The 25,478-nt window shown below is 35.9% G+C and overlaps 3 protein-coding genes across 7 annotated transcripts in view; 1 reads left to right on the forward strand and 2 right to left on the reverse strand.

Moving 5' to 3' along the window:
* Positions 1-268: 268 nt before the first annotated feature.
* Positions 269-14,886, reverse strand: LOC145935886 (putative Rho GTPase-activating protein CG5521). 5 transcript variants are annotated; one of them, XM_083037648.1, is made up of 28 exons: positions 14,556-14,886; positions 13,018-13,128; positions 12,747-12,764; positions 12,357-12,528; positions 11,912-12,269; positions 11,481-11,758; positions 11,112-11,406; positions 10,663-11,033; positions 10,355-10,577; positions 10,061-10,268; positions 9,827-9,955; positions 9,149-9,382; positions 8,457-8,647; positions 8,282-8,380; positions 7,882-8,166; positions 7,620-7,745; positions 7,359-7,526; positions 6,494-6,604; positions 6,249-6,407; positions 5,991-6,167; positions 5,549-5,912; positions 5,303-5,451; positions 5,047-5,222; positions 4,466-4,925; positions 4,097-4,383; positions 3,864-4,000; positions 3,521-3,646; positions 269-2,731 (listed from the first exon to the last, which is right to left on the reverse strand). In XM_083037648.1, the coding sequence occupies exons 1-28, from the start codon at positions 14,659-14,661 to the stop codon at positions 2,571-2,573; spliced, it is 5,679 nt and encodes a 1,892-aa protein (XP_082893774.1). In that variant the 5' UTR covers positions 14,662-14,886; the 3' UTR covers positions 269-2,570. The 5 variants fall into 5 exon arrangements, with proteins under 5 accessions (XP_082893774.1, XP_082893772.1, XP_082893773.1 ...); XM_083037646.1 differs by having other exon boundaries at positions 4,996-5,222; XM_083037649.1 differs by having other exon boundaries at positions 2,592-2,731; positions 3,468-3,646; positions 4,996-5,222.
* Positions 14,887-14,944: 58 nt separating this feature from the next.
* LOC145935929 (uncharacterized) lies at positions 14,945-19,063 on the forward strand. Its single transcript, XM_083037731.1, has 5 exons — positions 14,945-15,035; positions 15,576-15,812; positions 16,169-16,349; positions 16,418-17,200; positions 18,961-19,063. The coding sequence occupies exons 2-4, from the start codon at positions 15,683-15,685 to the stop codon at positions 16,584-16,586; spliced, it is 480 nt and encodes a 159-aa protein (XP_082893857.1). The 5' UTR covers positions 14,945-15,035; positions 15,576-15,682; the 3' UTR covers positions 16,587-17,200; positions 18,961-19,063.
* The window catches only part of So (SIX homeobox 1 protein sine oculis), a 47,215-nt gene continuing 40,720 nt past the window's right edge, over positions 18,984-25,478 (reverse strand). The window contains exon 6 of the transcript XR_014425307.1: positions 18,984-19,073. The gene's annotated coding sequence lies outside the window, so the exon portion shown is untranslated. The remainder of the gene's footprint in view (positions 19,074-25,478) is intronic.

Consider the following 25,478-nt stretch of genomic DNA (forward strand, 5'->3'; position numbering starts at 1 on the left):
CTGTTCTTCAAGCTGAATCCAGCTGAAGTTATTATACAATACACGAGGTTAATTACATAGATAAAAAGATAATTATATAAGATAAATATACATTTAGTCTAACTTGCTTTTCTGTAGAAAATAATAAATACATATATTAGTATTGATTCTCTCTTCTCTGTTTTATATTAATATATAGAATCATTGCATTATAAAACATTTTATTTTAAATATACCTCATTTTTAACACTCTGGAAATAATTATATAATTTCTTCGCAAATGGAGAAATGCTCTATAAGATCGTTATATATTATTCCGCACAAATATTAATGTATGTAAACATTTGCACAATATTTTTACATATAGATAGGTATAGAGTATAATTTTATTCTTGTACAAGAAACAATTAACGGGCTTGGTATATTCTGTTTTTAGGCTTCTTTTCTTCTCAAATATATAGATCCAGCCCTTTTCTTTAAGTAAAAGATTATTCAAGCTCATTTCTTGACAAAAACCATCTTTTTATATCTGTTTACTATTCTTCTGCATTCACTAATCTTTTACTCTGCCGAAATCGAACGCAATACAAGAAAATTTTTTGATATTAAGAACAATTGATTTTAAAAAGTTAAATAATGGTAGCAATACTAATGAAGGTATTAAGTACAATATTTATATATATATAAATACAATCAGTAAAAGCATGTACATATATATATATATATGTATATGATGATAATAAATGAATTTTATGTTTATCGTGTGTGTATGTGTGTCTGTGTGCATATATATTTAATTAAATATATCATATTATATAATGCAATGTAGCAATATATAACATGACGTACATTCGGAATAATTTTAAACGACTTTGGAACCATTTTATACGCTTAACAATTTATATACAATACATACACACAGTTTCTCTGTTCTATCTTATTATAAATTAGTGAAAAAATAATGCTGCTTTGGCCATGATCTGCGCATCAGTAATTATTAACTACATTTTCGTTGCTAATACCTACACTTTTGAATGTGTTTCATGAAATAGTCCTCAAAATAGTCAAAAAATTCTAATTATACACAGAGTTTACCATTGCGAAGTGTATATACTTCTAGAAAAATCTCATCTCAAATACCGCGTCGATCATTACCACAATATAATCCCGTATTGTAGTCTGCCCGTTCGTTAATAGTAATAGATAAGATTAATACTTTGATTATTATCACTGCATTACAGAGAGAAAGAGAAGATGTGATTCGTATAAAACAAATAGCCATTGATTATTCAATGAATGGAATAAATTTTACTTTCAATTACAAATTTACTCCTCTCTCTTATAACTCAGTTGAAGATTTGTGGTAATTATATTCGATTTCATATCTCACCATACAAAATATTTAATTCGCTCATATTATAAAACATCAAACACTTTGACTTTGGTATGGAAATAAAATGATTCGGCGATTACAATCTCTTCATATTATTTCGAATAAAATGAAAGAGATTCCACATTATACATTATAAAGCATATAAAAAGTAGATGCATTCATCGAATTATGAATATAATGTTCGAAAATGGAATGGCTCACAGGAATTCATTTATATATACATATATATATAAATGAATTTTATATAATATATAAATGTAAATTAATAACAAGATGATATACGCGCGATAATGGAATGTGTAACTTTTGAGTGTTCTTTTACGAAAAAAAAAATCTAGCTGCCTATCATTTCATTCAAATTATAACAATCATTATTGTTTTGCTTCAAATCAGGCTAAAGCAATTATTAAATTTACATTAGTCCCATGTAACTTTAATGTTTAAGCTAACAAGCTTTATCGCGAATAACATTTAATCGTAAATCCTCCTCCCACATTTATCTCTTGCCAATTAATAATAAAATAGTTGTTCTATGTGTACACTGTGATAAATAAGATAATTACAAGGCCATGTAGCAGTATCGCAGAGCATTCTGACAATGTTAGTATTTCTATGCTTATTTTCAATTTAAGATAGACACCTCTCTTTCCTCCTCCTTCAGACAGAGAATTATAGCTATCGAAGCTATATATCGAAGTAGGATAAATCAATTTTAAGAATGTGCTGTACAATGTAAATAGCTGTCTCTCGACATCGATAAGTCTTTACGAGAAATATACTTAATTATATATCTATGATTTAATAAATTTATCGTATATTCACTTTCCAATAAATTAATATTCACGTTGTAACAAATAAACAACGATCTGTACATTTAATATAAAAATTAAACCTAAGGACGGAGAACAGAAAACGCTAATTGGATATTCAATCTCCACTGTGAATAAAATATGCAATCAGTTGGCAAAAGTTATTGAATTGCCAGGCATTGTTGATATATATATATATATATATATATATATATATATATATTAATTCACTTTACGCGCGAAATACTAACAGTGGAATACCCTATATCGTATAATTATTCCTTATTTTAATTTTTACCCGGTAAGTTCCTTTAAAGTGCTCGGTGAGTCCACCGAAAATCGGTTGCGCGCAGCACAATTTTCACGCCGATACGAATAAAAAAGATCTTTTATTTGTATCTCGGACTATCTGGCGGAGTGGATTGCGTATTAGCTCTCTGTTTTGGTCCAGTTTTAAAGGACATCTTTTTTACGGGTCTCGGTGAAATTCCGTGAAGCGTAGTGCTCTCGGGGGTGTCATTACTAAACCACACTCTGCTTCCATCGGAAACTAGAAACAAATGCAAAGATCATTTTAATTATCATTTTATATAAATTATCAATCGAGAAGCAATCGAGAAAACATAAAATTTTAACTGCTTGTAAGATATTAGGCAGATATATATTAATAGAAAAATTAAGCGTGCAATCGAATAAAAAGAGTATCAGCATTAATGTATCATTATTTTACATTATTATGCTTTCCTCCAAAGCAATATTTAAAAAAATGACATATAAAAACACATATAAACATAAAAAAAGACGTATTTAAACATGCTATCTTGAGTGCTCATAGATTGGAAAGATTACCTCTGAATATATTTTGCAAGACTGCCAAACAAAGAGTGAATTAAGAGAAATGTTAAAGAAAGATTTTGATTAAAATTTTTATAATTCATCATGCGATATATTCAGCAGATTAAATCTCGCAATCCTATTTACTGTTATTGTTATTGCATACACATACATACACACGTACAACAAAGCACATAACATAAAAGTTAGAATCAGGATTATATAAAAAAGAGCAAAAAAAAGATACGTATGTCTTGATTTTACAAGATATTTACTTCCAAACATTAACCCGCAGCATGATTTGCAGATATTTTTACGAACATCACTGTCCGAATCATGATAGGACGATTATAACGTATACTTAACAGATAGATAGAGACGTAGGATACAAATGTCAGATAGAACGTTGTGGAAAAACAGCACGGAAATAATAAAATAACTAATAATACTACCTTGTCCAATGGTGTTACAAGGTGGATGGGGGTTAGTGGACTGAATTAGTCACCTCTATTCGCACGATTGTCACTGCTCGCTGTCGAAGTGCTGCGCAGACCGGAACGTCCTTGATGCGGATCAATAAGCGCTGCCGCGAGGTTTGATGATGCTGTGGATTGCACACTTGTTGTAGAGCCTATAATAGCGAAATATCGGTAAGAACTTTATAAGTTATATCGTAGTAATACGCAGAATTTTAAAGAGATACATATGTTTTCATATATCGATGTGAAAAATGTAATAAAAATGAAATTAAAACTATTAATAAAAATTAGAAAATTAATACAAGTTCTTTTGTATCCTTCACTTTCTCATTTTAATGACATATGTACAGAATGCAAATTTGTACGCACCAGAGACGGACGAAGTTCCGCTGAACGGGCTCGGTGGTTGCACCGGGGAGTAAACATTAGCCGCAAACTCCTCGAACGTTGTAGGTTCTTTGTGATTTCTCATAACGGTATCGATGGATCGTGCTCTTTCCTCGTAACTGAAATTTACATTGAAAAATAATACTCAATTCTGCTCTTTTTTTTTTTTCTCTTATTCGTAATATTGCGATATTGTTATAAACAGATGAACTTACTAATTTTGATATAATGTAAGTGTAGACCGTTTAGCTCTACTCGCGGCCAATGCGGTCGTTCTCACTAAACCTGGCAATACTTTATCCTCCACTACGCACTCATCGAATAGAGGTCCGAAAAACGGAATCTCCGGTTTTCGCGAGATCTGTATTCGATATAGTTTGTTTTGCAACGGATAAATTACTATCAAAACGTCGCAGAACTCTGTGGGTATGATGTCTCTACGATAGTCTCGCCAGTGTTCCGACCAGACTATGTGGATTTCATCATTGCCAAGATGTCGCGTCTGAAAATCGAGCATATTATGCTAATATTCTGGAGAAATATGTTTTCCTTTAATAAATAAATAAATTGCTAAAAGTCTTTACCTTTTGCAATAAACTCTCGGGACTGTCCGACGGCATTCTCGTAGCAACATGGAAGAGAACTTCGGTGAACGACGTAGCGTAGTACGGTGCTGTAACACCGGACGCTTTCCCGGGGACCAGACCGCCGAGGAAACCAGTGTGCGATTCCAGTTCGACCTCCCAAGCGAGTCTCGCGATGAAACTCTCGTACTCCTTACTGGCAGTGACGTTGCTTAGTATGGAGTTCTTGTCTTCCTGACCCTGGCTGACGTAAATCACCGCTATCTTATGCGTCTCTCTGGACCGTTGGCTGTCGAGATTACGGAGCTCGCGTACGAGCTTCTCGTTTTTCGCCAGTAAATGCAATCTCTTGCGCAGCTCCCAACCGGACAGGCCTAGATGCGAGAATAGAAGGCGGCAGTGATGAAACGGCGCTGGAGGTGGGCGGCACGACGGCGGACTAACTGCAGATGCGCTCATACTGAAATTGAAATTTGCGATATATTAAAATTTAACATAATTTAATGTGTCACAAAAAGTGTTCCGATTACGATTGATAATGTAATTCTGCATGGGGCAGAGATGGCAACAGAACACGCAACCTGATGTGTTGACTCCAATTATTCACGTGTTCTTGCTCGGCATTTCTCTGATTCAGAATCGTCGCGATGGTCTCACTTTCAAGATAATGTCCCTGAGGTGGATTAGCAGGTGCATTGAGAGCGATCTCCGGATTAGTCAAGACTTCTGGACTGGTGTGTCCTATGTATTGAAGGAGCTGAAAACATGAAATTATATATTTAATAAAAATCATCGTATTAAATTACGAAAGATAAATTAACTCGATTTACAACTTACATCGTCCAAGTTGTCCATATCGCTCGCGGCGTTCGCAAAAGTCGGCAATATATGAGGCTCACGATGTCTTATCGTATGTCTGGGTGTACAATTGTGGGGTGTGATGACGCTGTTCAAGTCGTCCGTATGTAACTTCGCGTTCCAATCAACTAAAATGAATCGCAAAGAGACGATGTTGTATGTTTTTTTTAATCCAAAAATTAATGTAAATATAAATGCGTATAAATAAATTATTAATTAATTTACCAGGCTTCGCAAATGGCAACGGTAGATCATCCTCGACAAAGGGTTGGCTATACAAGATCGAGCTGTCCCAGGAAGCTTTTCCAGCGAGATCGCGCAACAAAACTCTGACCAAGGAAGGCGCCGTGGTCAAACCGGCTGTGACTCCTCCGCCGGGTGCGTCCAGTGCCGCCAGTTCTACTAGCGACATTATGATCGAATTAGAGAGCATCAAGAGCTGTATATTAGGCGCTTGAAAAATGGCGGATGACAACTCGTCCCCATCGATTCCAGGAACGTCGTCCAGCTCGACGACCAGCGATGAGAGACGCGCCGCTCCGATACCCATCGGAAAGTGTCCCAGATGATTGATTAAGTGCATCATTACCTATATGTATTTAAAATATCGTGTAAATTATACACACATACTTAGTGTAAGCATAGCATAGATTACAACAAGGCTTACCATTTTTGCTGCTAATTGTACAGACTGAATATTTCCTTTATGAGGCGATTTCGAGGAGGACACGTCCAAATTATCCAATGTAATGTTAGGATCAAAATCATCATCGTCCTCTGGATTACTCCTAGTGGTTTTCATGAATTCCTTTCCAATTTTATTTTGCACTATGGCATTTAACACCTATACATAAAAAAAAGATTAAACACGATGTAGAAACCGGACAAATAATTTACAATATATAAGAAAGCATGATTTACTTACTGTAAATAAGGTCATCAGAAGAGGTTTCCCTTGGAACACCTGTAGTAATACTGTCGGTCCTAAGTGCATAGCCCATTCGCCCAAGCAAAATAGCATCGACACTGTCAGTGGTCCGCGTCTTTCTCGCGTTGTCATTCGTCCAAGTGTATCCGACAAGATCTACGTATCAAAAATTCTCGTTACTCTTCTAGTCCAATAAAGTTAAATCTTCCTTAATACAGAATGTAAGCTTAATTTTTGTTTACCTGTATTATCTTAGATGGCACATTAGGATACAATTCTAACAGCACATCGGCTTTATCGCAGAGAAGTAACAGAGAATCGCACGCAACCTGCGCAACCGTAACGTGCGAAGCCTAAAGACAGAAGAAAACAGATAATTATTAAATATCGATCGATTTCTGATAAGTAAAGATTATTATATTTCGTATAATTCATCAACGAGTTAGTGATAAACATATAAAGAGTTCGCTCATTAGCAGATATACAAAGGATACCATTGCAAACTGAAACAGTTTTATTATTTCAGACACACACATAAGAGTAGGCCATGCAGAATCAACGATATCTTCATAAGATGCAGGTATCAGTCCGAAACTGTAGAACATCACATGATAAATGGCCAACACAGTTACATTGAGAAAAAAAATAGCTAGGACTACCTGATCCATTAGAGGAAAACAGAAACCAGCTCTGCGACGCTCCGCTCCTTGCATTTGCTGCCAATGACACTCAATGAAAAAAGTATTCGCTTTCATCTTACTATTACTATTCCAACACCTGCTTAGCTTAGCATAAAGATGTGAAATAAATCTTATTTTTAAACCGATAAACATTTACATATATAAATAGCAGTGATGTGTAAATAGCATCTCACATACTGTTGTTTAATTAATGAGACAATATTCTAGGTGCAAACTGTCAAATAAATTAAATTACAAACTAAAATCGAATAAAAACTTTTCTACGTCATGCTCTATGTATTCAGAGTTCTACAGGCTTTGTTAAAATAAGTGCATTTTTGGCTATTCTTGCGATTTTGTATAATCGTATTACACAAAGACATCTAATAAAAATTTATGATTTAACAAAAACAAAATTGCAACTTACTCTAAGTGCAAGAAGAAGAACTGTGACAGCTTCTGGAACTCTTGGATGTTGCGTTTTGTAGGACAGTTCTTTATATGCAAACATCGCGATACTCGATAGAGCCAGGCATCTCGCAATCCCGGTGGGTTCTCGTCGACAGCTTCGCAAGAGTATCGTTACAATATGCTCCTATAAAATCCAAAATAGACATAAAATTAAATTACATAAAAATCGATCATTTTTGACAAGCAATTTCAATTATGCACAATAATAGAACGTTACTTTTGCTTCTGGACACGTCATAGTTACAATGTCAGGTCCATTCGGTTGTAACATGGGTAGTTTGACCGTTGAAACGGGTAAAGATAACAACGAGCCGATGATAGAAACAGCTTCTCTCCTTGGCGCCTGGAAAAAAAATGTGAAAAGATAAATATTAGATTATTTTTTATTGTAATTTCTTATAATAATAATTATTTCTTATTATAAATAAAATATATTATAAATATAATAAAAGAGAGAAAATAAAATCAAAGTTTAATACCTCGATGTCTTGACTGCTAAGTATCACATTAGCGGCGTGTATGTAGTCCAGAATTAAGAGACTCGATCCAGGTAGATTTAGACTGAATAATCTGGGTCCTGTGTACTTGACGAGTACGTGCAGCACTTTATCGTCATTACTAGCGATTCCATTGTGAACGGCGCGATAGAAGAGCGTAAGATGCTGTTTCGGTAGACTGATATCCAACGGTTGCACAGTTAAAAGACATATGAGACGATATGCGGCCAATTTGCCACTTTCATATTTTTCGGGAAGTTGAATCGCCTACAAAGAATATGTATAGGTAGACATCGATTTCGTTATATCTTTGTGTTATATCTTATAACTTTACATATATATATATATATATATATATATATATATATATATATATATACACCTTGAAGCACCAAGGTGCGATGACAGTTAAAGGTGGGATCAAATCTGGTGCAGGGGGTGTTGCTTGATTATCCCCAGACACACCTTGGTTTAAACGTATCTAAATAGGAATAAATAATGTGCAATTATTTTAATATTACTTAATATTTTAAAGTAGGTAGAGTTCTTTCCCGTACCTTAATTAATGTTTGTGTGAGTTGCACGAGATAATCCATCACTTGACCGTGCAAAACAGGATCTTGAATGTTATTGACATCTCCCAGTGCCGACAGCATACGTCGCCATAAAACGACAGCCACATCTGGTAACCATCCGCGTACTCCTCCGCCTGCCATAACTGATCTTCTTTCAGATGCATCGTTTGTATCTGTGGAATAATAATTAGCGTATCAAAATTTCAGTTATACAAATATATATAAAATCTAGATTTAATCAAATATACCATTAAATTGATAATTTATTGTTTATAGATTATGAAATTGCTATACGTAACAATTAAGTTTTATATTTTCTAAAGTAGTGCGATAAAAAAAATTGTTACAAGCTCAACATATTTAATTCAATGAAGTATGAAACCCCATAAAAAAGCAGAAAACCATATATTATTCGAAAAGCAGAGGCTTCGATAAAGAAATATTTTGATGATGCTTCAGTATCATTCAGAATTTTTGGCTTTGACTGCACGAGTGATAGCGTAATATATTGTTAATTAAAAAAAAAACATTCGATATTAATATGAGATGTTACAAAGTGGTTATTAATGTAAGACAGATATATGTAACAATTTTTTGAGAATATTTGGAAACACTTTATGAAACGAAAACAAACTTGCATACGTTCGTTTGTTTCGCATAAATATTATACATACCGATACTGCTACCATCAATATTCTCTATCTGTATAGGGCTATCTTTGTTGCTGTCGACGCCACTACTAGGTGTCGGCGATGGGCAGCGCGGCGATGATGGTTCGCTATCGACTATAACAATGCTATCCAAAGATTTGGCACGTCTGTTGGGCATCTTCCGACCACTTCCGGTCGCCGATGACGAGCTGCTTGTCAATAACCGCGCCATATCTTGTTCTATCGATAGGGGCAGTACTGCACGTGCGGAAATTGTTCGTACTTAATTAATCAGACAAGAGTAGGACACAGACACTGCGAAGATGTACTCGATAAAAGTTGTTTAGTTAAAATCAATCTTATGAACAGCATGTCACGATTGAATATTAGAACAAGCGAAGACGATGGGCGCTGAAGTTACAAATGTAATAGAGTAAGAATCTGTGAGTAAGAACGATGCGAGATCACTGTTTCGTCTGTCTGCCGGGTCCGTCTTGTTATGGTACCAGAGCAAGTTATTTTTAACTCGGCACGGTCAGCGTCAAAGCGAAAGAAAGAAAGGATCACGGTTATAAATAAACTGCACACACTGTGACACAACAACAGCACAGAGAGCAAAGAGATATAATTCCGTCAAATCTCTCATAATCTCGAAAAATAAAATCAAAAACTAAATGTTATTTCGCGCTTATTTTTACCTACCGGGAATTCCGCTGTGCATCGTATGCGTGCGTTGTCTGTGCAATTTCGTACGAGCCGTCTTGTATATATTGTTGTCGCTCGCGCTGCGCGGTAGCGGACGCACTTTCCTCATGTCGCGCAGCGGATGATCTGATAAAAGGTAAGAGATTCTTTTGTCAAATTTCTCGCACAATGGGAATAAAAGAATAGCATGCATAACATATCGTGCATAATATATACGTGTATTTTCTGTACCTGTGACGCTTTCTTTCGGCACGGCATTGTTCTCTTGATCGACACTGCCCTTTCGAGGTGGCTGCACGCTTCCCGTTGATGCCGCGCGACTTCCGACTCCGCGTCGCTTTTTCGATTTCTGTTCGCTGAGTCTGTCCAAAGGTAAATCGTTCAAATCCAAGTTGTACACGTGTCGCGCCAATACCCTCGTCAGCGTGTCCAGAGTTTTCTGTACGAGTTTATATATATAAAAAAAGAGAAACATTATTTCTCATAAACATGAGTCAGAATTCGCGAGATATTCGTCACACTTACCGCCCACTCTCGAATTAGCTCTTCCCATTGTGTTAACGATGTTAACACTTCTAGAAACTGGTCCCACAGTTGGGTAGAAATAACCACGTTTAAGTTAGCCTTGATCCATGTAACGATTAAAGTCTGGAATATCGCAGGAGCAAGCTTTCCGCCGATAGTTTCTTGATGTTTGCGACGAGACGATTTTTCGCTCAGTACGAGTGATGTAATTTGCAGTAACACTCTGATAGAACCGAGAAATTGAAATGAATCATTGCGAATGAATGTGAATCGCGAAAGAGAAGACGAATAATAAATCGCGAATATACCTGAGTAACTGTTCCCAAGTTGCTGGTTCCAGTCTAGAGTGCATAACAACGTATCGATATACATTCAAGACTCTTTTACAACTGTCCGTTTGTTCCTCGAGTAATATTGGAGACGCATTAGGTCCCGAATTCTCCAAGAAAAATACATTTGACGCTTGAGTGATGAAAATTTGCAAGACATTCTGCAAGCCTGCTCTTATGAATAAATTCTCTCGATGTATAGCGCCGAGGTAAGAGTCGTTTCTTAATCTCGTCTGCCGATAACTTTCGGAAGGACTCTTCTCCGTCTCATTAGCATCCTTTCTCTGACTCTCCTCCGAGTCCCGATCCTTATGACCGTCCAAAGGTTCCAACATAAACGGAGGAATTTCCTATAAAAGTAAGTCGAGATAAAATTATTTATACGCACAAACATTTATACAATTTTAGATAGTAATCGCAAAACTCACATTCATTTGAATCCAATCTTTATAAACGGCGATTGCTTTTCTTATAGCCCCCGCGTGATTAAAATCCAGAAGAAATGCCTGTCTGTACAATTCGTGTACAAAGTTTACGTTATCTCTATTCCCATATAAAACCTCTCTGACTAACATGATCGCCGAAACGGCACTATCTTCCTGACTTTGACTATCTTGCTGGGGCATGGTTAATTCGGGTGACAGTAGATTCGAGTCTGTAGAATTTTGAGTAACAGACACACGACGTAATTCTGACTCGGCATTTTCCTCACTCGGCGTTGTGCTACAGATAAGCAATTTCGATAAGAATTAAAATTATCCATGGAAATATAAGGATATATTGATAAATAAGATTACCTTTGCGAAAGATGGGCAAAAAGTCCATCTTTTCTAGCGACATGTGTGAAACTTGCGATCCATTTGATTACAGCGACTTTACAGAGCACATAGTTATTCTGATTTTGATTCATCGGTTTTCGCATTGTAGGTAATTCCAGATTAGGTTTGTAAAGCGAAAAGTTGTCATCGAATTCCGGACAAATGTGACGAAGATACGTGGCTTTAAAGCGTTCTAATAAAAATTGAAAAGTTTTGTATTGCCGCGTAGATTTATCCCGCCATTCTATTTTCACTACCTGTAATTAACAAACGAATAATTATTAAGCGACAAATAATTAATATTTGTATTAATTATATATAATTATTTAAATATTGGATAAATATTTACAAATTACGGTAATGTGCGTAAAGAATGACAAAACGAGTGATATAAAGTAAATTATATATACCTGAGTAACCATAAATTCAAGTAATGCTTCCAAAAATCTAACAGTCTCATTATCGAGCGGCTTTTCTCCACTTTGCGGTGGTAAAATAGGCCCGCCGTCAACTTGGCTGATGGGACATTGATTAGATCCATTGTCATGAAAAGTACTCTGTCCGAGTTGCGTATCATAGAATTCTCTCTTGTCTCTTTCTTCGGAATTAGCTGCTTTCACGACTTTTTCTTTCTTTCCTTCTGTTTTACGATCGTATTTGTAAGGCGACGCTTGATGCGGTGGAAATCCAGGCACCAAACTGGCGAACATTTGATGTATATGCTCGGGAGCATTTTCGCCAAGGGCCTGATACCATAAAATAAAGTACCTAAAACATTAATCATATACATATAAATATATCGTTTCAAATAAATATATACGTAATATGCTTTGAGAAATCTCAATTGCTATGTACCTTATGGCTTGTCTACGAAGTTTCCAACTATTACCAGGATGCAAGAGCTTCTGCAGAATCCGTGCTAAACTATGACACTGCCATCGTCTATTGAGCAGCTCGGGAAGAAGAGTTAATACTTTTTCCAGAAGCTGCAATACTTGTTCTAATTCCTCCCTGTGTGTCTTATGCACTATAAAGAAAAAAAATAGATGAATCTCTATCTTAAAGCTATACTATATAAAAAGAATATTTGTAGCAAATATCATATAAATAAAACAATCAATGTGAGAATTATTAGTTATTTGCATACATTTTTTTATAACTCGATCATATAAAAATGATAAATTAAAAAAAATAATTGATTGTAATAAAATCTCTTAAACTAGAGTAATATAATATGTGACTTACCGATATGGAAGGAAAGCTCTGGCAGCAGAATGAAAAGAAATGAAAGAGATGATAATAAAGTAATAATATATGAATATCGCGTTTAAAAAAAAAAAATTATAATTTTAAAAGCAATGAGGGGTATGTTATATAGTTAAGAGTTATATGTAATATAATTATGCGATGTATATTGCTTAGTATGTGTGAAACTTTTCAAAGCTATATAGCAGTAAGAGACAGCTTTATTTAGTACTTATATTATTTTAGTATCAGTTTTCAATTTTCAACTTACCGCGTTGCCGAAGATTTGTTTCAGCAGATACGAAACTATCGTACAAGATGAAGTAGACATGGCTGAAGTTACCCTCAAAAAAGCCCTTTGCTTCGTCAGTGTCCACATTTTCTTCAATATAAAAATATGCATATATTATTACGCATGCTGTGTAAATTTTTTGTGTAAAATGTTATAATATTTCAAGACATAATCTATATTAATTGAATAGACATAAAATAAAAAAAGTTTTTCTTTCTTTCATGACACATATGCCTTATACAGAGAAGTGTGGAAATTCTATTACATCATAACTGGTCTTGGACACCCGTGCTTATATAGCAGAGCTTCTTTTCTTTTTCCTTATATGTGTATTATGAGAACAAATGGAAGTGGCATAATTATATATTTTGACATTTCAGACATAATTGAAATAATAAAAATGAAGATAGATAATACAATAGAAATATTTTTTTGTGATATGGAATAAAAATGTTCTAATATCTACAAAAAGACGTACGTAAAACTAATTTAAAACTACAGGCAACTTCTATCAACAGTCCTAGAAATGGAATAAAGAGAAGTATCTAGATATATGGAACTTGTATTTATATAATTCCATATATAAAGATATATGAAACTTGTAACAACAATGTAACTTTAGCCAGAGATGGAGGACATAGAGGTTGGTTAATGTGGTCATGCGGTTTGGTGATTAGATACTGACTATCTTTCATAATATTGTGAGAGACCACAATCCTACTGAATAAATCCTTTTAACTAGGACATGTAACAAGCAAATACGATGTAAAACATATTTATCTGTATTAAACAAAAATAAAGTAACATAAAGTATAACAATAACATGCTAGTTATATTTTACAATAATTTTCTTGCAAAAATCTGAATAGAAAAAATATATTTATTTTTTCTTTTTACTTTTAGAATTATTAATGAAAATATTATATGACGTATATTTTGTATTTGGAAGATGTATATAACACGTATACCTTTTCGATATTAAGTATGAAAAATATATATGCGCAATATATTTTAATGATTGTAAAGATACTTTTGCATTTAGAACGAGAGAAAGAAGCACGTAAAAATTACACAGATTTAAAATTCTTTCAGTGTTACTTAATAATTAATTAAAATACTCTATTTTAACAATATCAATCTATTTTACTGTATTGTCCTTTATTTTTTAAAGATGAATCACATTAATAAGCAAAACTATTTCTCTTTTAGCAACAAAAAAGTAATGTTGTCCACTCTCTCACAGATTCAGATAAGCGTAGAAGGAGTAAGAAGTAGATGAAGTGTCACAAACTTGTCAAAAAGATACGATACAAAGCCAAACGAGTATAAACACTTTCTCGTACGGAAAACAATGTTAGATTCCGCTTTAAGGATTCCGCCAACATGCGTGTGGGAGTAAACTAACTAATGTCAGCTCTGACACATCACACACAAGCATCCTCTCTCAAAACGCTCTCGGGATCGAGACTCGCGAACTTGGAATAAAGTCTCAGGGACTAGAGACCTAGCTTCCTCACCTAGCACGATCTTGAGGTGTTTCAACCGCGTCCCGCTGTCCTTCTTGACATCCTGCACCTTGAGCGTCGACTTCTTGACGTCCACATGAAGTTTCTTGCTGAACATGGTTCAATGCGAGCCGCCGGCGGCCGCGAGGACAGGAACAACCATCGACACGACGGCGTCCAGGAGACGGTCCACATCGATACCTATGCCAATATTAATCGACTAGCGCGCGATCATCCTGCCACTATCAGGCGCCCTGCATGGCTCGGTCCTTATCACGTCGGATCGGCGTCGAATTTCGCACCGCACACACCTCCGATCAGATGTACGTGACGGCCATCTTGAGAGGCTGCGCGTCAGCGATGCGCAGTGAACCGCTCGGGGCAATGACATCATCCGTCATCCAATTTGCACGAGCGGAGAGAGTATCGAGGAAATTCAAATTTTTATAATTATGACGATCGCTGCGGATCTTCGATGACAACGAAATTATCGTAAGATTAATTTTCTTCTTTCTTTTTTCTTTCCTTCAATGTCGAATCCGAGATGAGATTATAATTGAACGCAGTAGTTATTTGCAATATATATGGAACCAACCTCCAATTTTTTCCATTTCGACATTTTTATCGCAAATTGTGCCTGATACATTTAGGCACAATAAAAATCTCGAAATAAAGAAATTTGGTGGTTGGTTCCATATTGCATATATAACTACGTCCTTTTTATAATTATAATTCATCCTGATTTCAATCTAAATAATAAATATAATAATAATAGTTTAAATATAATAATTTAAATAATAAAAATATAATATAATAATCTAAATATTTGCGAACAGAAAACGACATTTGAGACCGAAAAATGTTTGCCCTTTTTATTCGTATTATTTATTAATTCATATAATTAATTAATTAATTAATTCATATCCGCGTAAATTGCGAATCAAAATTTTGAATTTGGCACCGAATTCTATCGAAAGACTGAAAATAATTTATTGGTCGATTGTAACCAGACTCGATAATCGATGTTACTAGATGTTCGATTCACACGAGTGGCTGCACTTGCACGAGCGGAAGTGACGTCGAAGGTGGAGTTATATCAAATTGTACCGTTACATATCGCGCTTTTACACGATTTCAACATGGGTTCGAGAGAAAAGCCAACTTGTATGGAATTTGTATTTGTTAGAGAAGACAGTGAAAGTCGGCAGGAAAAGGTGAAGGCGTTCTGGAAGTTTTTGGACAGCCAGAATTGCTTGCAACCCCATAAAGGTACGAGATAAAATGTATATATAAGAAATTGGGTTATGATATACGCATTCGGCAAGAGCGTGCTTTTATTTTTCATTTTACCGTGATATCTCGCGTAAAATAAGTCTTGTGAAAAATAAGTATTTAATGCGCTACAAGTTATTTGTATCATAAAATGTATTATCATAATAGGAAGGAAGAAATGTGTAAATTAATTTATAATCACGATTTTATATATATACATATATAAACAAAAAATAAATAAAAAATAAATTTAAATAAATAAATTAAATTATTTACATAAATTTATGTATGAAAGCAGAATGAATAAAATTAATCGAGAGTATAAACTAATCAAGAAATATTTCGTTGCAAAGGTACACTGGAGCATGAATCGTCGTCGGAAGCGGAATCGGCAGATTCCAGCTTAGAGGAGGTTATGAAGGAGAAGGAGATTTGGCGCAAAGGATTGAAAGTCTTCCAACAACTCGGCCTGGATAAGACCGCGTTCGCCGCCGATAAAAAGTGCCGGCCCTGTCAAATGCAGAAAACAATTAGGTATGTACGATTTATCGAAATGATTTACTAACAGTTTGAAATCATTTCTTCTTTCGAACGATTGCTAGTTGCGAGGATCTGGCCGATACGGTGACGCAGCCGTACGAGGAATTAAACGCCGACATGAAAGCTTTCGACGAGCGTCAGAAAAATCGTGTCTCGAATCAGTGCGAAGCATCTTATGCCGGAGATAAATTAAATCAATGCAACTCCTATTATGCGAAAACGAAAAAATAATATTTAATTTGTCAATCTTTAATTTTTCGGTTTCAATATTCAAATTCAATTAATCCATAAAAAAATACACGCGTTTATTTATTGGAAATTATCGGTTCCGATGTTCTCATCATTAAAAAAAAAAGTGTTACGAAACTTCAAACGCATCGATGATACGAGAGATAATTTGCAAGATATCTCGATGACATAGAATGCTTCACTGACCGCACGTTTTAAGCTGCTGTCGAAGATAAGCAATACACATCAGTCGGTGTAATCGATGGCAGGAATTACAACGTTTACAATACTCGCGGCACACGAAGGCCAAGCTCCGCTTCGAGTTGTCAGTTGTTTAATGGAATTGGAGCGGGCCGGAATATGGATGAGTAGGGTAGCGCACATCTCTCTCCGGGTATATACCGTGGTGGTGTATCGGATTTCCTTAGTCCTCGGAGGTCGACGTTGTTTCGAGCAAGGTGCGCTGCGCCACAGGAGCTGCTGTGAATGGACCGGCGGATTCTGAATCCTTACGCGACATCTGGCCTCCTCGAACCGACGACATCATCTTCTTATTGTCAGTTGGCCGTACAAGTAAGACACTTTGCGGACTGGAAACCTCGCCGGATCTTTTCGAGGTATTATTTTTACGATTTTTTTTTAAGGATTTGAGATAAATAAATTACATTCGAATTTGTTCGAGGCTCATTTCTTAAAATAGAGTTGTTTGACTCATTGTTGAACTAAATTTTGCAAGTATTATATTTCTTTTAATTAATCACAGCTTAGTTTTTAATTATTATTTTTATAAGATTTCTAATCGTTCATTAAAACTAAATTCTTTTGTTTTGTTTATATATTTTAAATTGAATAATATTTAGAAAAGAATATATATATACGTGCGTATCAATATTTTTAAAAACTATTTAATGAAATTATAAGAAAAACGCGTCTTCTAATCTTATAATTATAAAATTGAACCATGTTATGATCAGAAATCGCATTTATCTTAAAATAGTGCTTGCTTAATTTTCTTAACAAATTTTGTTTTATTTCACTTAATTTTTCTCAATAATTCATATATTTTTTACACACATTGACGACAAATAGCAAAATTTTATCAAATTTGACATGAGTATCTCTTGCAATATCTATATTTTTATTAAAACAAGGAAACATACTTTAATGCCATATATTTGGAAATTAGATCGAAGCGTATCGTAACGACAGCTTCGAGCGAATGCAACCGGAAGTCCGGTTCGGTCAAGCGACTATCGATTCGGTTAGCATTACCTTCCCATGGATAATAATCGCAAGTGATCGTTTGTGCGTCGCAAGGGGAGAGAAAGGGGGAGAGGGACTCTTCCGTTTCGTCTCGATCTTATGTTCTTTTTTTCTCTCGCTCGTGCCATTACACGCGGACCATTTGTCTCCGCCGATGGACGAATGGTCCATTGTTTCGTAAGTTTTTCGATCGGGAACCCCTACGCCGGAAATCGACTATCGAAACCGCACCCGTATGTGTGTGACGCAATGCGTATCCATAATATCTCATAAAAGTGACCCGATAACTATTTCGGGGTCTGGCGAGCAATTCTGTGAAATATCCTCTCATCTCTATCTATCGCCAAGTTCGACGTATGTACATAAATAACGCGATACTGTAAGTACGATATGTTAGGATCTAAATTATGACCGGATATTGGCACACCATCGTTGTTGAGTTTTGGAGCAATTATTTATTGCGCGAGAGCTAAATCGAATGTGTGTCTAGCCATGATTAGCCGAATAATATTCTAAAACGGAGACCTAATTCTCGATGACACGAGTTAAGAGACATATCTAAATATAACGTTCAAGAATTAAGTTTCAAATTATTGATACTCTATAATGTAAGAGCGATAATGACTTTGATCAGAGATTCAATCATATCATTTTAAAGGAAACACGAGAAGAAATATGAGATGCGCATAAAAAATTATTTAATTTATACGCAAGCTGTAAAAAAATATATATTATAATCGTATATAAGAAATATAGAAAAAAATGACACGAAGATGTAAGAAAGATATACAAAGAAATGTAAAAAGAACATCTTAGATATAAAAGTTTCAAGAAATTTTACTATTTTTATTAGATAAAAAAAAGTTTATGCAATGTTTTAGAAATATATTTATAAATATAATTTATGACATAACAGTTGATAAATTACGTAGATTATTACGTAGATTATTTTTTGTTGTATTTAATCAATTGATGACTTTGTAATTATTCCATAGTTTCATGAATGTCATTTCTTATACAGAAAATCGCATAAACTCTCTTATTATCTATAGTGTTACTTTTGCGTTCTTATCTTTTTTTTTACATTCTCTCATCACAGTTTTATAATTTACAGAATTTTCGCAACCGTAACTCCGTTCCACGCAATCCTGATGTCTGACACGTCGCACGAGAGTCGTCACTCGTCCTGGTTTTCGTACCCCTCCCGCGATGATGGAACAGCACCACCTGGAGCATAATGGACATGCCGATGGAAGAAGGAAGGACAGGACACGAACATGCAGAGACAAAAGCAAGCGGTAAAAGGTAAGAGAACGATCGAGAGGTAGTACAAAAGGAGCTGAGAGAATCGGACGGGTGGAGAGATAAAGAGAATAAGAGAGATCGGGGGCGGAGAGAGAGTGAAGGAGAAAAACGAGGAGATTCCCGTTGACGGGGATTCGACGAAGCAGCGATGTTTAATCGGTGTTGGCCCGCATCAGGTTGATCGAAGACCCCCCAACCGGGTGTTGGAGGACGACATGGGCCCCTGACGACGACATAGGGAGGTCCGGAGTAGCGCAAGCGGAACCGGGATGAGGCTGCGCCGTGCCGATCAGACGAACAATGGAGGCGGGATGCTCATTTGTCTGCGGGCATTGTTGTTCACCCGGCCGGAAACACGAGCCTCATACTCTCCTTTTCCCCTCTCTGTCTCCATCTCTCTTTCTCTCCCCCTCGCGTTCGCCATCCGTGCATCCTCCTCGTCAATGTCTCCCTCCCTCCCGTCGTACCTTTTTCCAGTATGAAAGTACCGCGATGATTCCGCCAATCGTGTCGCTCGACGTCCGCAGGTCGATGGTGCAAAAATTCGGGATAACCGTTTCCACCATGTTCAACCGCGAGTCGACGCACAATGTTGAATGTGTCCCGACTCGTCCGCTGACTTATCGATCGGTGAAAGCTCGCATCGGGTCGTCATTTAGAGGAGATTCTTAAGAAGAAGAGATTTCAGCTCTTGTAACGTGGACAAGAACAAAGACAACCGACAATATTGTTCTTTGTCAAGCACCTCTAATACGAGCACCTTTGTGTTGTCTATAGCAACCTAATTTCTCCTTCGAGGTTTTGGCTAGGTAGATCCTACTCAAATTATCGGTTTGCCAAACAGAGTCGTTAATTAGTGACTACTATCCGCTACTCGATAATAATGTATCTGCTAGCTCATTAATTTAAGCAATAATATACATATATCATCATCGATTCGGTGATAAGAGATCATTCGTGCTTTATTAATCGGACTCGATATCGATGATCATAGAGGTGAATTTTGCGAAAAGAAAAAGGAGGTCGGCTAATAAAATGCGCGGACACAAAAAGGCGAACGGGAGCGTGTGCAGTAGGTAGGTTACAAAAATAGAGGGGCAATTTCGCGGACGACCACATCCACTAGCGGTCATCGAAGGAGCCCTCGCTTTTTACGGTCGTTTCGGATCCTTTCAACCGGCAGGAGCCGGCACGAAGAGGAGCAGTCGAAGGATCGCTGGCGAGAAAAGAAAAAAAATGAGGGAGAGAGAGAGAGAGAGAGAGAGAGAGAAAGAAGCTCTTAGCTTGAATGGGCTCTGTCAAATTAACAAATGATTTATGGGGTCGGTGTACCCGACCGGTATACACCATTCTATTAACATCGCATTATTCGATCGACAAATTACACACCGACGGTCTCTCGCGCTTTCGGGCCGGATTCGACACTTTTTATTTGCGGTAACAAATGACCCCGCTGCAATTACGTCGAACGCGTGCATGACAAGTTGGAATCCGCGCTTAAGGTCATTTCAAAAAGTTTAAATATTCTATAAATAAATATTTTTCTCTCTCTTTCTCGCGTTTGTCATTCGCGCATCTTTTTCGTCAACGTCAACCTCTCTCCAGCCACATCATTTTTCCAGTATAAAAGCACTGCAATGATTCCGTCAATCGTGTCGCTTGACATCCGCGGGTCGATGGTGCAAAAATTCGGGATAATCGTTTCCATCATGTTCCCAAACGCGTTTAAAAATTATCGTATTGTAGAATATATGATACTAGAACAACACAAGCATTTAAAGTACTATAACACATTATTTAAAACATGTTATTTTAATTTTTATAACATATTATTATTTTAAAATTTAATTAGCAAATTAACGCTTTAATCAGCTGATTTCTGTCAAAAAATATTAATAAAAAGTTAATTTGCTAATTAAATTTTAAAATAATATGTTAAAAAATTAAAATAGTAATATGTTATAAATAATATCTTATAATACTTTAAACTCGATTAATATTTTTGACAGTTATCAGCTGATTTCTGTCAAAAAATATTAATCGTGAATAAAGTATTATAACATATTATTTACAACATGTTACTATTTTAATATTTTTAACATATTTTTAACATATTATGTTTTAAAATTTAATTATCAAATTAATGCTTTAATCAGCTGATTTCTGTCAAAAATTTTAATAAAGCGTTAATTTGTCAATTAAATTTTTAAATAATAATGTTAAAAATATTAAAATAGTAATATGTTGTAAATAATATGTTATAATACCTTATCCGCGATTAATATTTTTTGACAGAAATCAGCTGATAACTGTCAAAAATACTAATCGAGTTTAAAGAATTATAACATATTATTTAAAACATATTATTATTTTAATTTATTTTAATAAAAGATAAACACTCGATCGACGAGAAGTCAAAGACGGGATGTAATACATTTACCTTGTCCGTGATATTTCTACGTATATTGTATATTTTCATTGAATCTCCCGCTCCCTTAATTGGTCGCGTCCGTAGAGCTTTCCCATTGCGTGTAAAAATTATTAATAATGCATCATATGTTTTCTTCACCATGCGGCACGGTCTATATTTTCCGACAAGTATCGATATCACAAGGTACATACCATCCCTTTCCTCCAGTTATATATGTATGTCTGCGCCACGTAAATTCTCAACGATTAAATATCGCATCGCAATTTTCCATATCACATTATATGGAAAACTGATTTATTATATATAAATTAAACATCGTTAGTATATTATATTAATATTACGGTAACGTATACAGTTTGTGCGCGTTTGTTCGATTCTCACTAATTGCAAGGGTTTCATAATTACATACAAATTTACATATCGCGCGTATATATAGCATAAGATTCGACGTGGCGATTCGAGAAACGCGTCGATTTTTCCGTAACAATTTTTTTTTTAATTCCACGTATCTTTGTCCATCGATCGGGCCCAATGATGCGGACGGTAGCCATTTTGAAGCACGCGGACCCAGTTTCGCGGCTTCCTCGCCGTGATGTGGAAGAATAACGTGGCGAACGTGGGTCTTCAGGGAGTGTGGGGGTGCACTTATGGCTCATTGGGCAGGCGAACAAATTCGTCGCGACGTACTCGTGGATTACGTGAGGGGGCCCGCTGGTCCCCGAACTTCGGCGTGAGAGGACGTTCGCCTTATCTTGGGCATCGGGGCCCCATCGAGAGCTTCCTTCTTAACGGGTGATCGAACACGAGCTACGCGTATACGCCTTGCTCGCAGAGTACACCAGAGAGTTTTGTGTACGCGAGTCCTCTCTCCTGCGGTATCGGCGCTTTTTTTTATCCGCGACATGTGACAACCGGTAACGGGATGAATTTTTATTTTTTGTTACATTTGATACAATGTTACTCTTCGTCGGTTACGCGCGCGCCTGCTCTTAAACATTTATTTCAACGACGCGAGGTGACAAATGCATCATAATGTTCTTCTCTTTTTTTTTAATTTTTATTTTAGATTATTCATCTACAAATATAGAACCAGAGGTTTGTGTAGATAAAAAGTACATTCTTACGTAGAAATAATTTTGTAATGAATTCTTTGAATCCGGAGAGAAATTTGAACACACACAAAAGTACTTCAAATATTATATCTTTTCGCTATAAATTTTCTACGATATTAAATTAAACTAATAATCATCCACGCGATTTTTTACGACTTTCTCTTTAGCTATCGCCAATCATGTAAGAGAAGATTGTCCATTATCAGAGTTCTTCTTATATAGCTACGAAGGCGATCGAGAAATTCCAGGAAAATTCAGATCGAGCTCGTAGACCCTCTCTTTCTTTCTAATTTCTAATTTCATTACGGATTCTCGGACGACCGGGCATAATGGCCTCGTCCCGTCCCATAGGCCATCTGGCACGATCTCTGCGAGTGCGGTAGGATCTATATCTATACGCATATCGAAAGATCGATCAGAAGATCGATCAAGACGGAACGACGTCTATAGCTTCGACAAACTTCGGCGGCGACGAACCCGGTTATAGTTTGCCAAGGCGTGTAATCATGTTACGATCGAATTTACATGGCAAATTGCGCCAACGTAGAAAAAACGATTTCCTTCTGGCGTGGGTATCGGATAGAAATTTTTCTATCGAGGGACGAGTGTTCTGTTGTTTCGAGAAGCCTGTAGCTCCTCTTCTACGAGAAATTTATATTTCGCATAGATCAGAATTCGTTCTCTCTTTCTTTTTTTCTCTCTTCATCTATAGTACCTTTTCGCAATACAATTATCATCGTACATATTTACACAAATTTATTTGAAATCGGATTATTAAATACGTGTTATTAATAATAAAGTATTATTGTTATGTTATTATTACAGTTGGGCGTGTTAATATATAATCGGAGATTATCATTGAATATAATTGAACACAGACTATAGGTACTGAACTATAGGTACTGAAGTGGCATTTGAAATCATATAAACAAAATTATAGAAGTCTTCAAAATTACGAAAAATTTTTTATAGGCATTTTCTCTTATTGACGCTATTATAATTTATCCTTTCTTTGACACGGATGAGACACACTTGTAAAATCCAATTGACATAAAATAGTTTCGAGTGAAACGAACATTGTCAGACCAACGATTCGTAGAATGTGGAATATAGCGCGAATTTGTGCTTCATGGTTTTAATTTTCCGTGGAATGACAAGTATTATACATCTTTTTCGGAGTAAAATAAATTATCTGTATCATTATTCAGATAAAAAATTTATATATATAATGGCAGGACCTGGAATCTCAATAAACAACGACAACGACGATAGTCTTACGCGATATATATTTATAGTGACGCAGCCAGACGGAACGAATTATTCTAATTCGCTTTGTATTCGGACTGACGCGTCTCTCTAGGAAACAGTCATTAGACGTTTAGACGTGCCTAACCGGACCTAGACAATGACTTTATTAGTGATGTGGAGATTATTACGAGAAGAATCATTCACAAACCGCTCCGTGTTAAATTTTCCACGTCTCAAAATTTTTATTTACGTCTCAACATGTCTCTTTTAGAAAAGGATATCAAATTTATCTATACAATTTATAGTTTAATGCAAGAGTGAATTTTTAATTTTTTTGAAATAACAGAAAAATTAGCTAATTATAAAATTAAATCATTAAGCTATATTTACATTAAAATCATTCTATATTATTATACTGTCTATCTCATTATTTATCCGGAACAACAACATGACAAGTATGGTACATACATTTAGCGTTCGCCTTTACGAGCTTCTCATTCATGATTCTAAAGTGGGACATTCGCGTTGAAAAAGGTTCGCGACGTTCGGCCAATTGGCGAATGCGGGACAACATTGTCCACGTCGGTTACATAATGGGCCTCCTCTCGCGCGTCCGTAATAGCGGCGGCCGGGTAGCCCGGGTATTTAGATGAGTTGACTCCAATTGGCGTACCGTGAGAATCCAGTATCTGGTGCGCGGACAGGCCGAAGCAGGGGAGAGAGAAAAAAAATGGGTGAACTTAATCATGCAAATTGCTCGACAAGTTGCGCAACCTCCCGTTCCGTCTTCGCGCACGTCAGTCTTTTTTGTCACTCGTTCGAACTATTGAACAATAACATTTTTAATCGAATTCCATTCGATGTAAAAGTTGACTCTCGCATGATCTCTCTCTTTCGTGACTGATAACCGACGCAGTTAAATGACACGCCTCGAGCGTGTATAGCGCGTGTTTTTATCATTATTATAATTAACCGATTTTGTTTGCGCGCGGTGAACACGATCGCAGTCATTAACCGATACCTTACACTCGTAATTATCTAGTTACATATGCCACGTAAGCGGGATAATGTTCATTATCGCTTTTTATTCATTATCGTTGTAAGCAAACATTGAAATACGTAATAATGTTACAAATAATAGACTGCATTATAAATCCCTCCCTCCTCTCTCTGTCTTCAATATTTTCTCTGTTTCGCTTTCATAAATTAGACTCGAAACGCAAAAGTTTGAGGAAAGAAATATTCTTGAATTTTTGGCGCAGAGAGAAAGCGGATCATAAACACACAAATATTTCTCAAAGTTAAAAATCTTGAAAGTTTGTGAAAAAGATCTAACAAGTAAATCTTGAAATATATCCATATATATTTCAGGAATATAAATTCTCTCTCTTATCGATATACATTTCAATACGCTCGCAAAAATTGACGAGACGCTCTTCGTTCAAACGAAATATATACATTTGCATTTCGGCCAAGTGCAAGCGCGGGCGCTTGAGATGAAATTCCATCGACAGATTTCTGCGAGCAACGGAAGAG

Source organism: Prenolepis imparis, unplaced genomic scaffold (assembly GCF_030444845.1).
Source record: "Prenolepis imparis isolate NDT839.2.m4 unplaced genomic scaffold, iyPreImpa1.0 SCAF_5, whole genome shotgun sequence".
Classification (NCBI taxonomy): domain Eukaryota; kingdom Metazoa; phylum Arthropoda; class Insecta; order Hymenoptera; family Formicidae; genus Prenolepis; species Prenolepis imparis.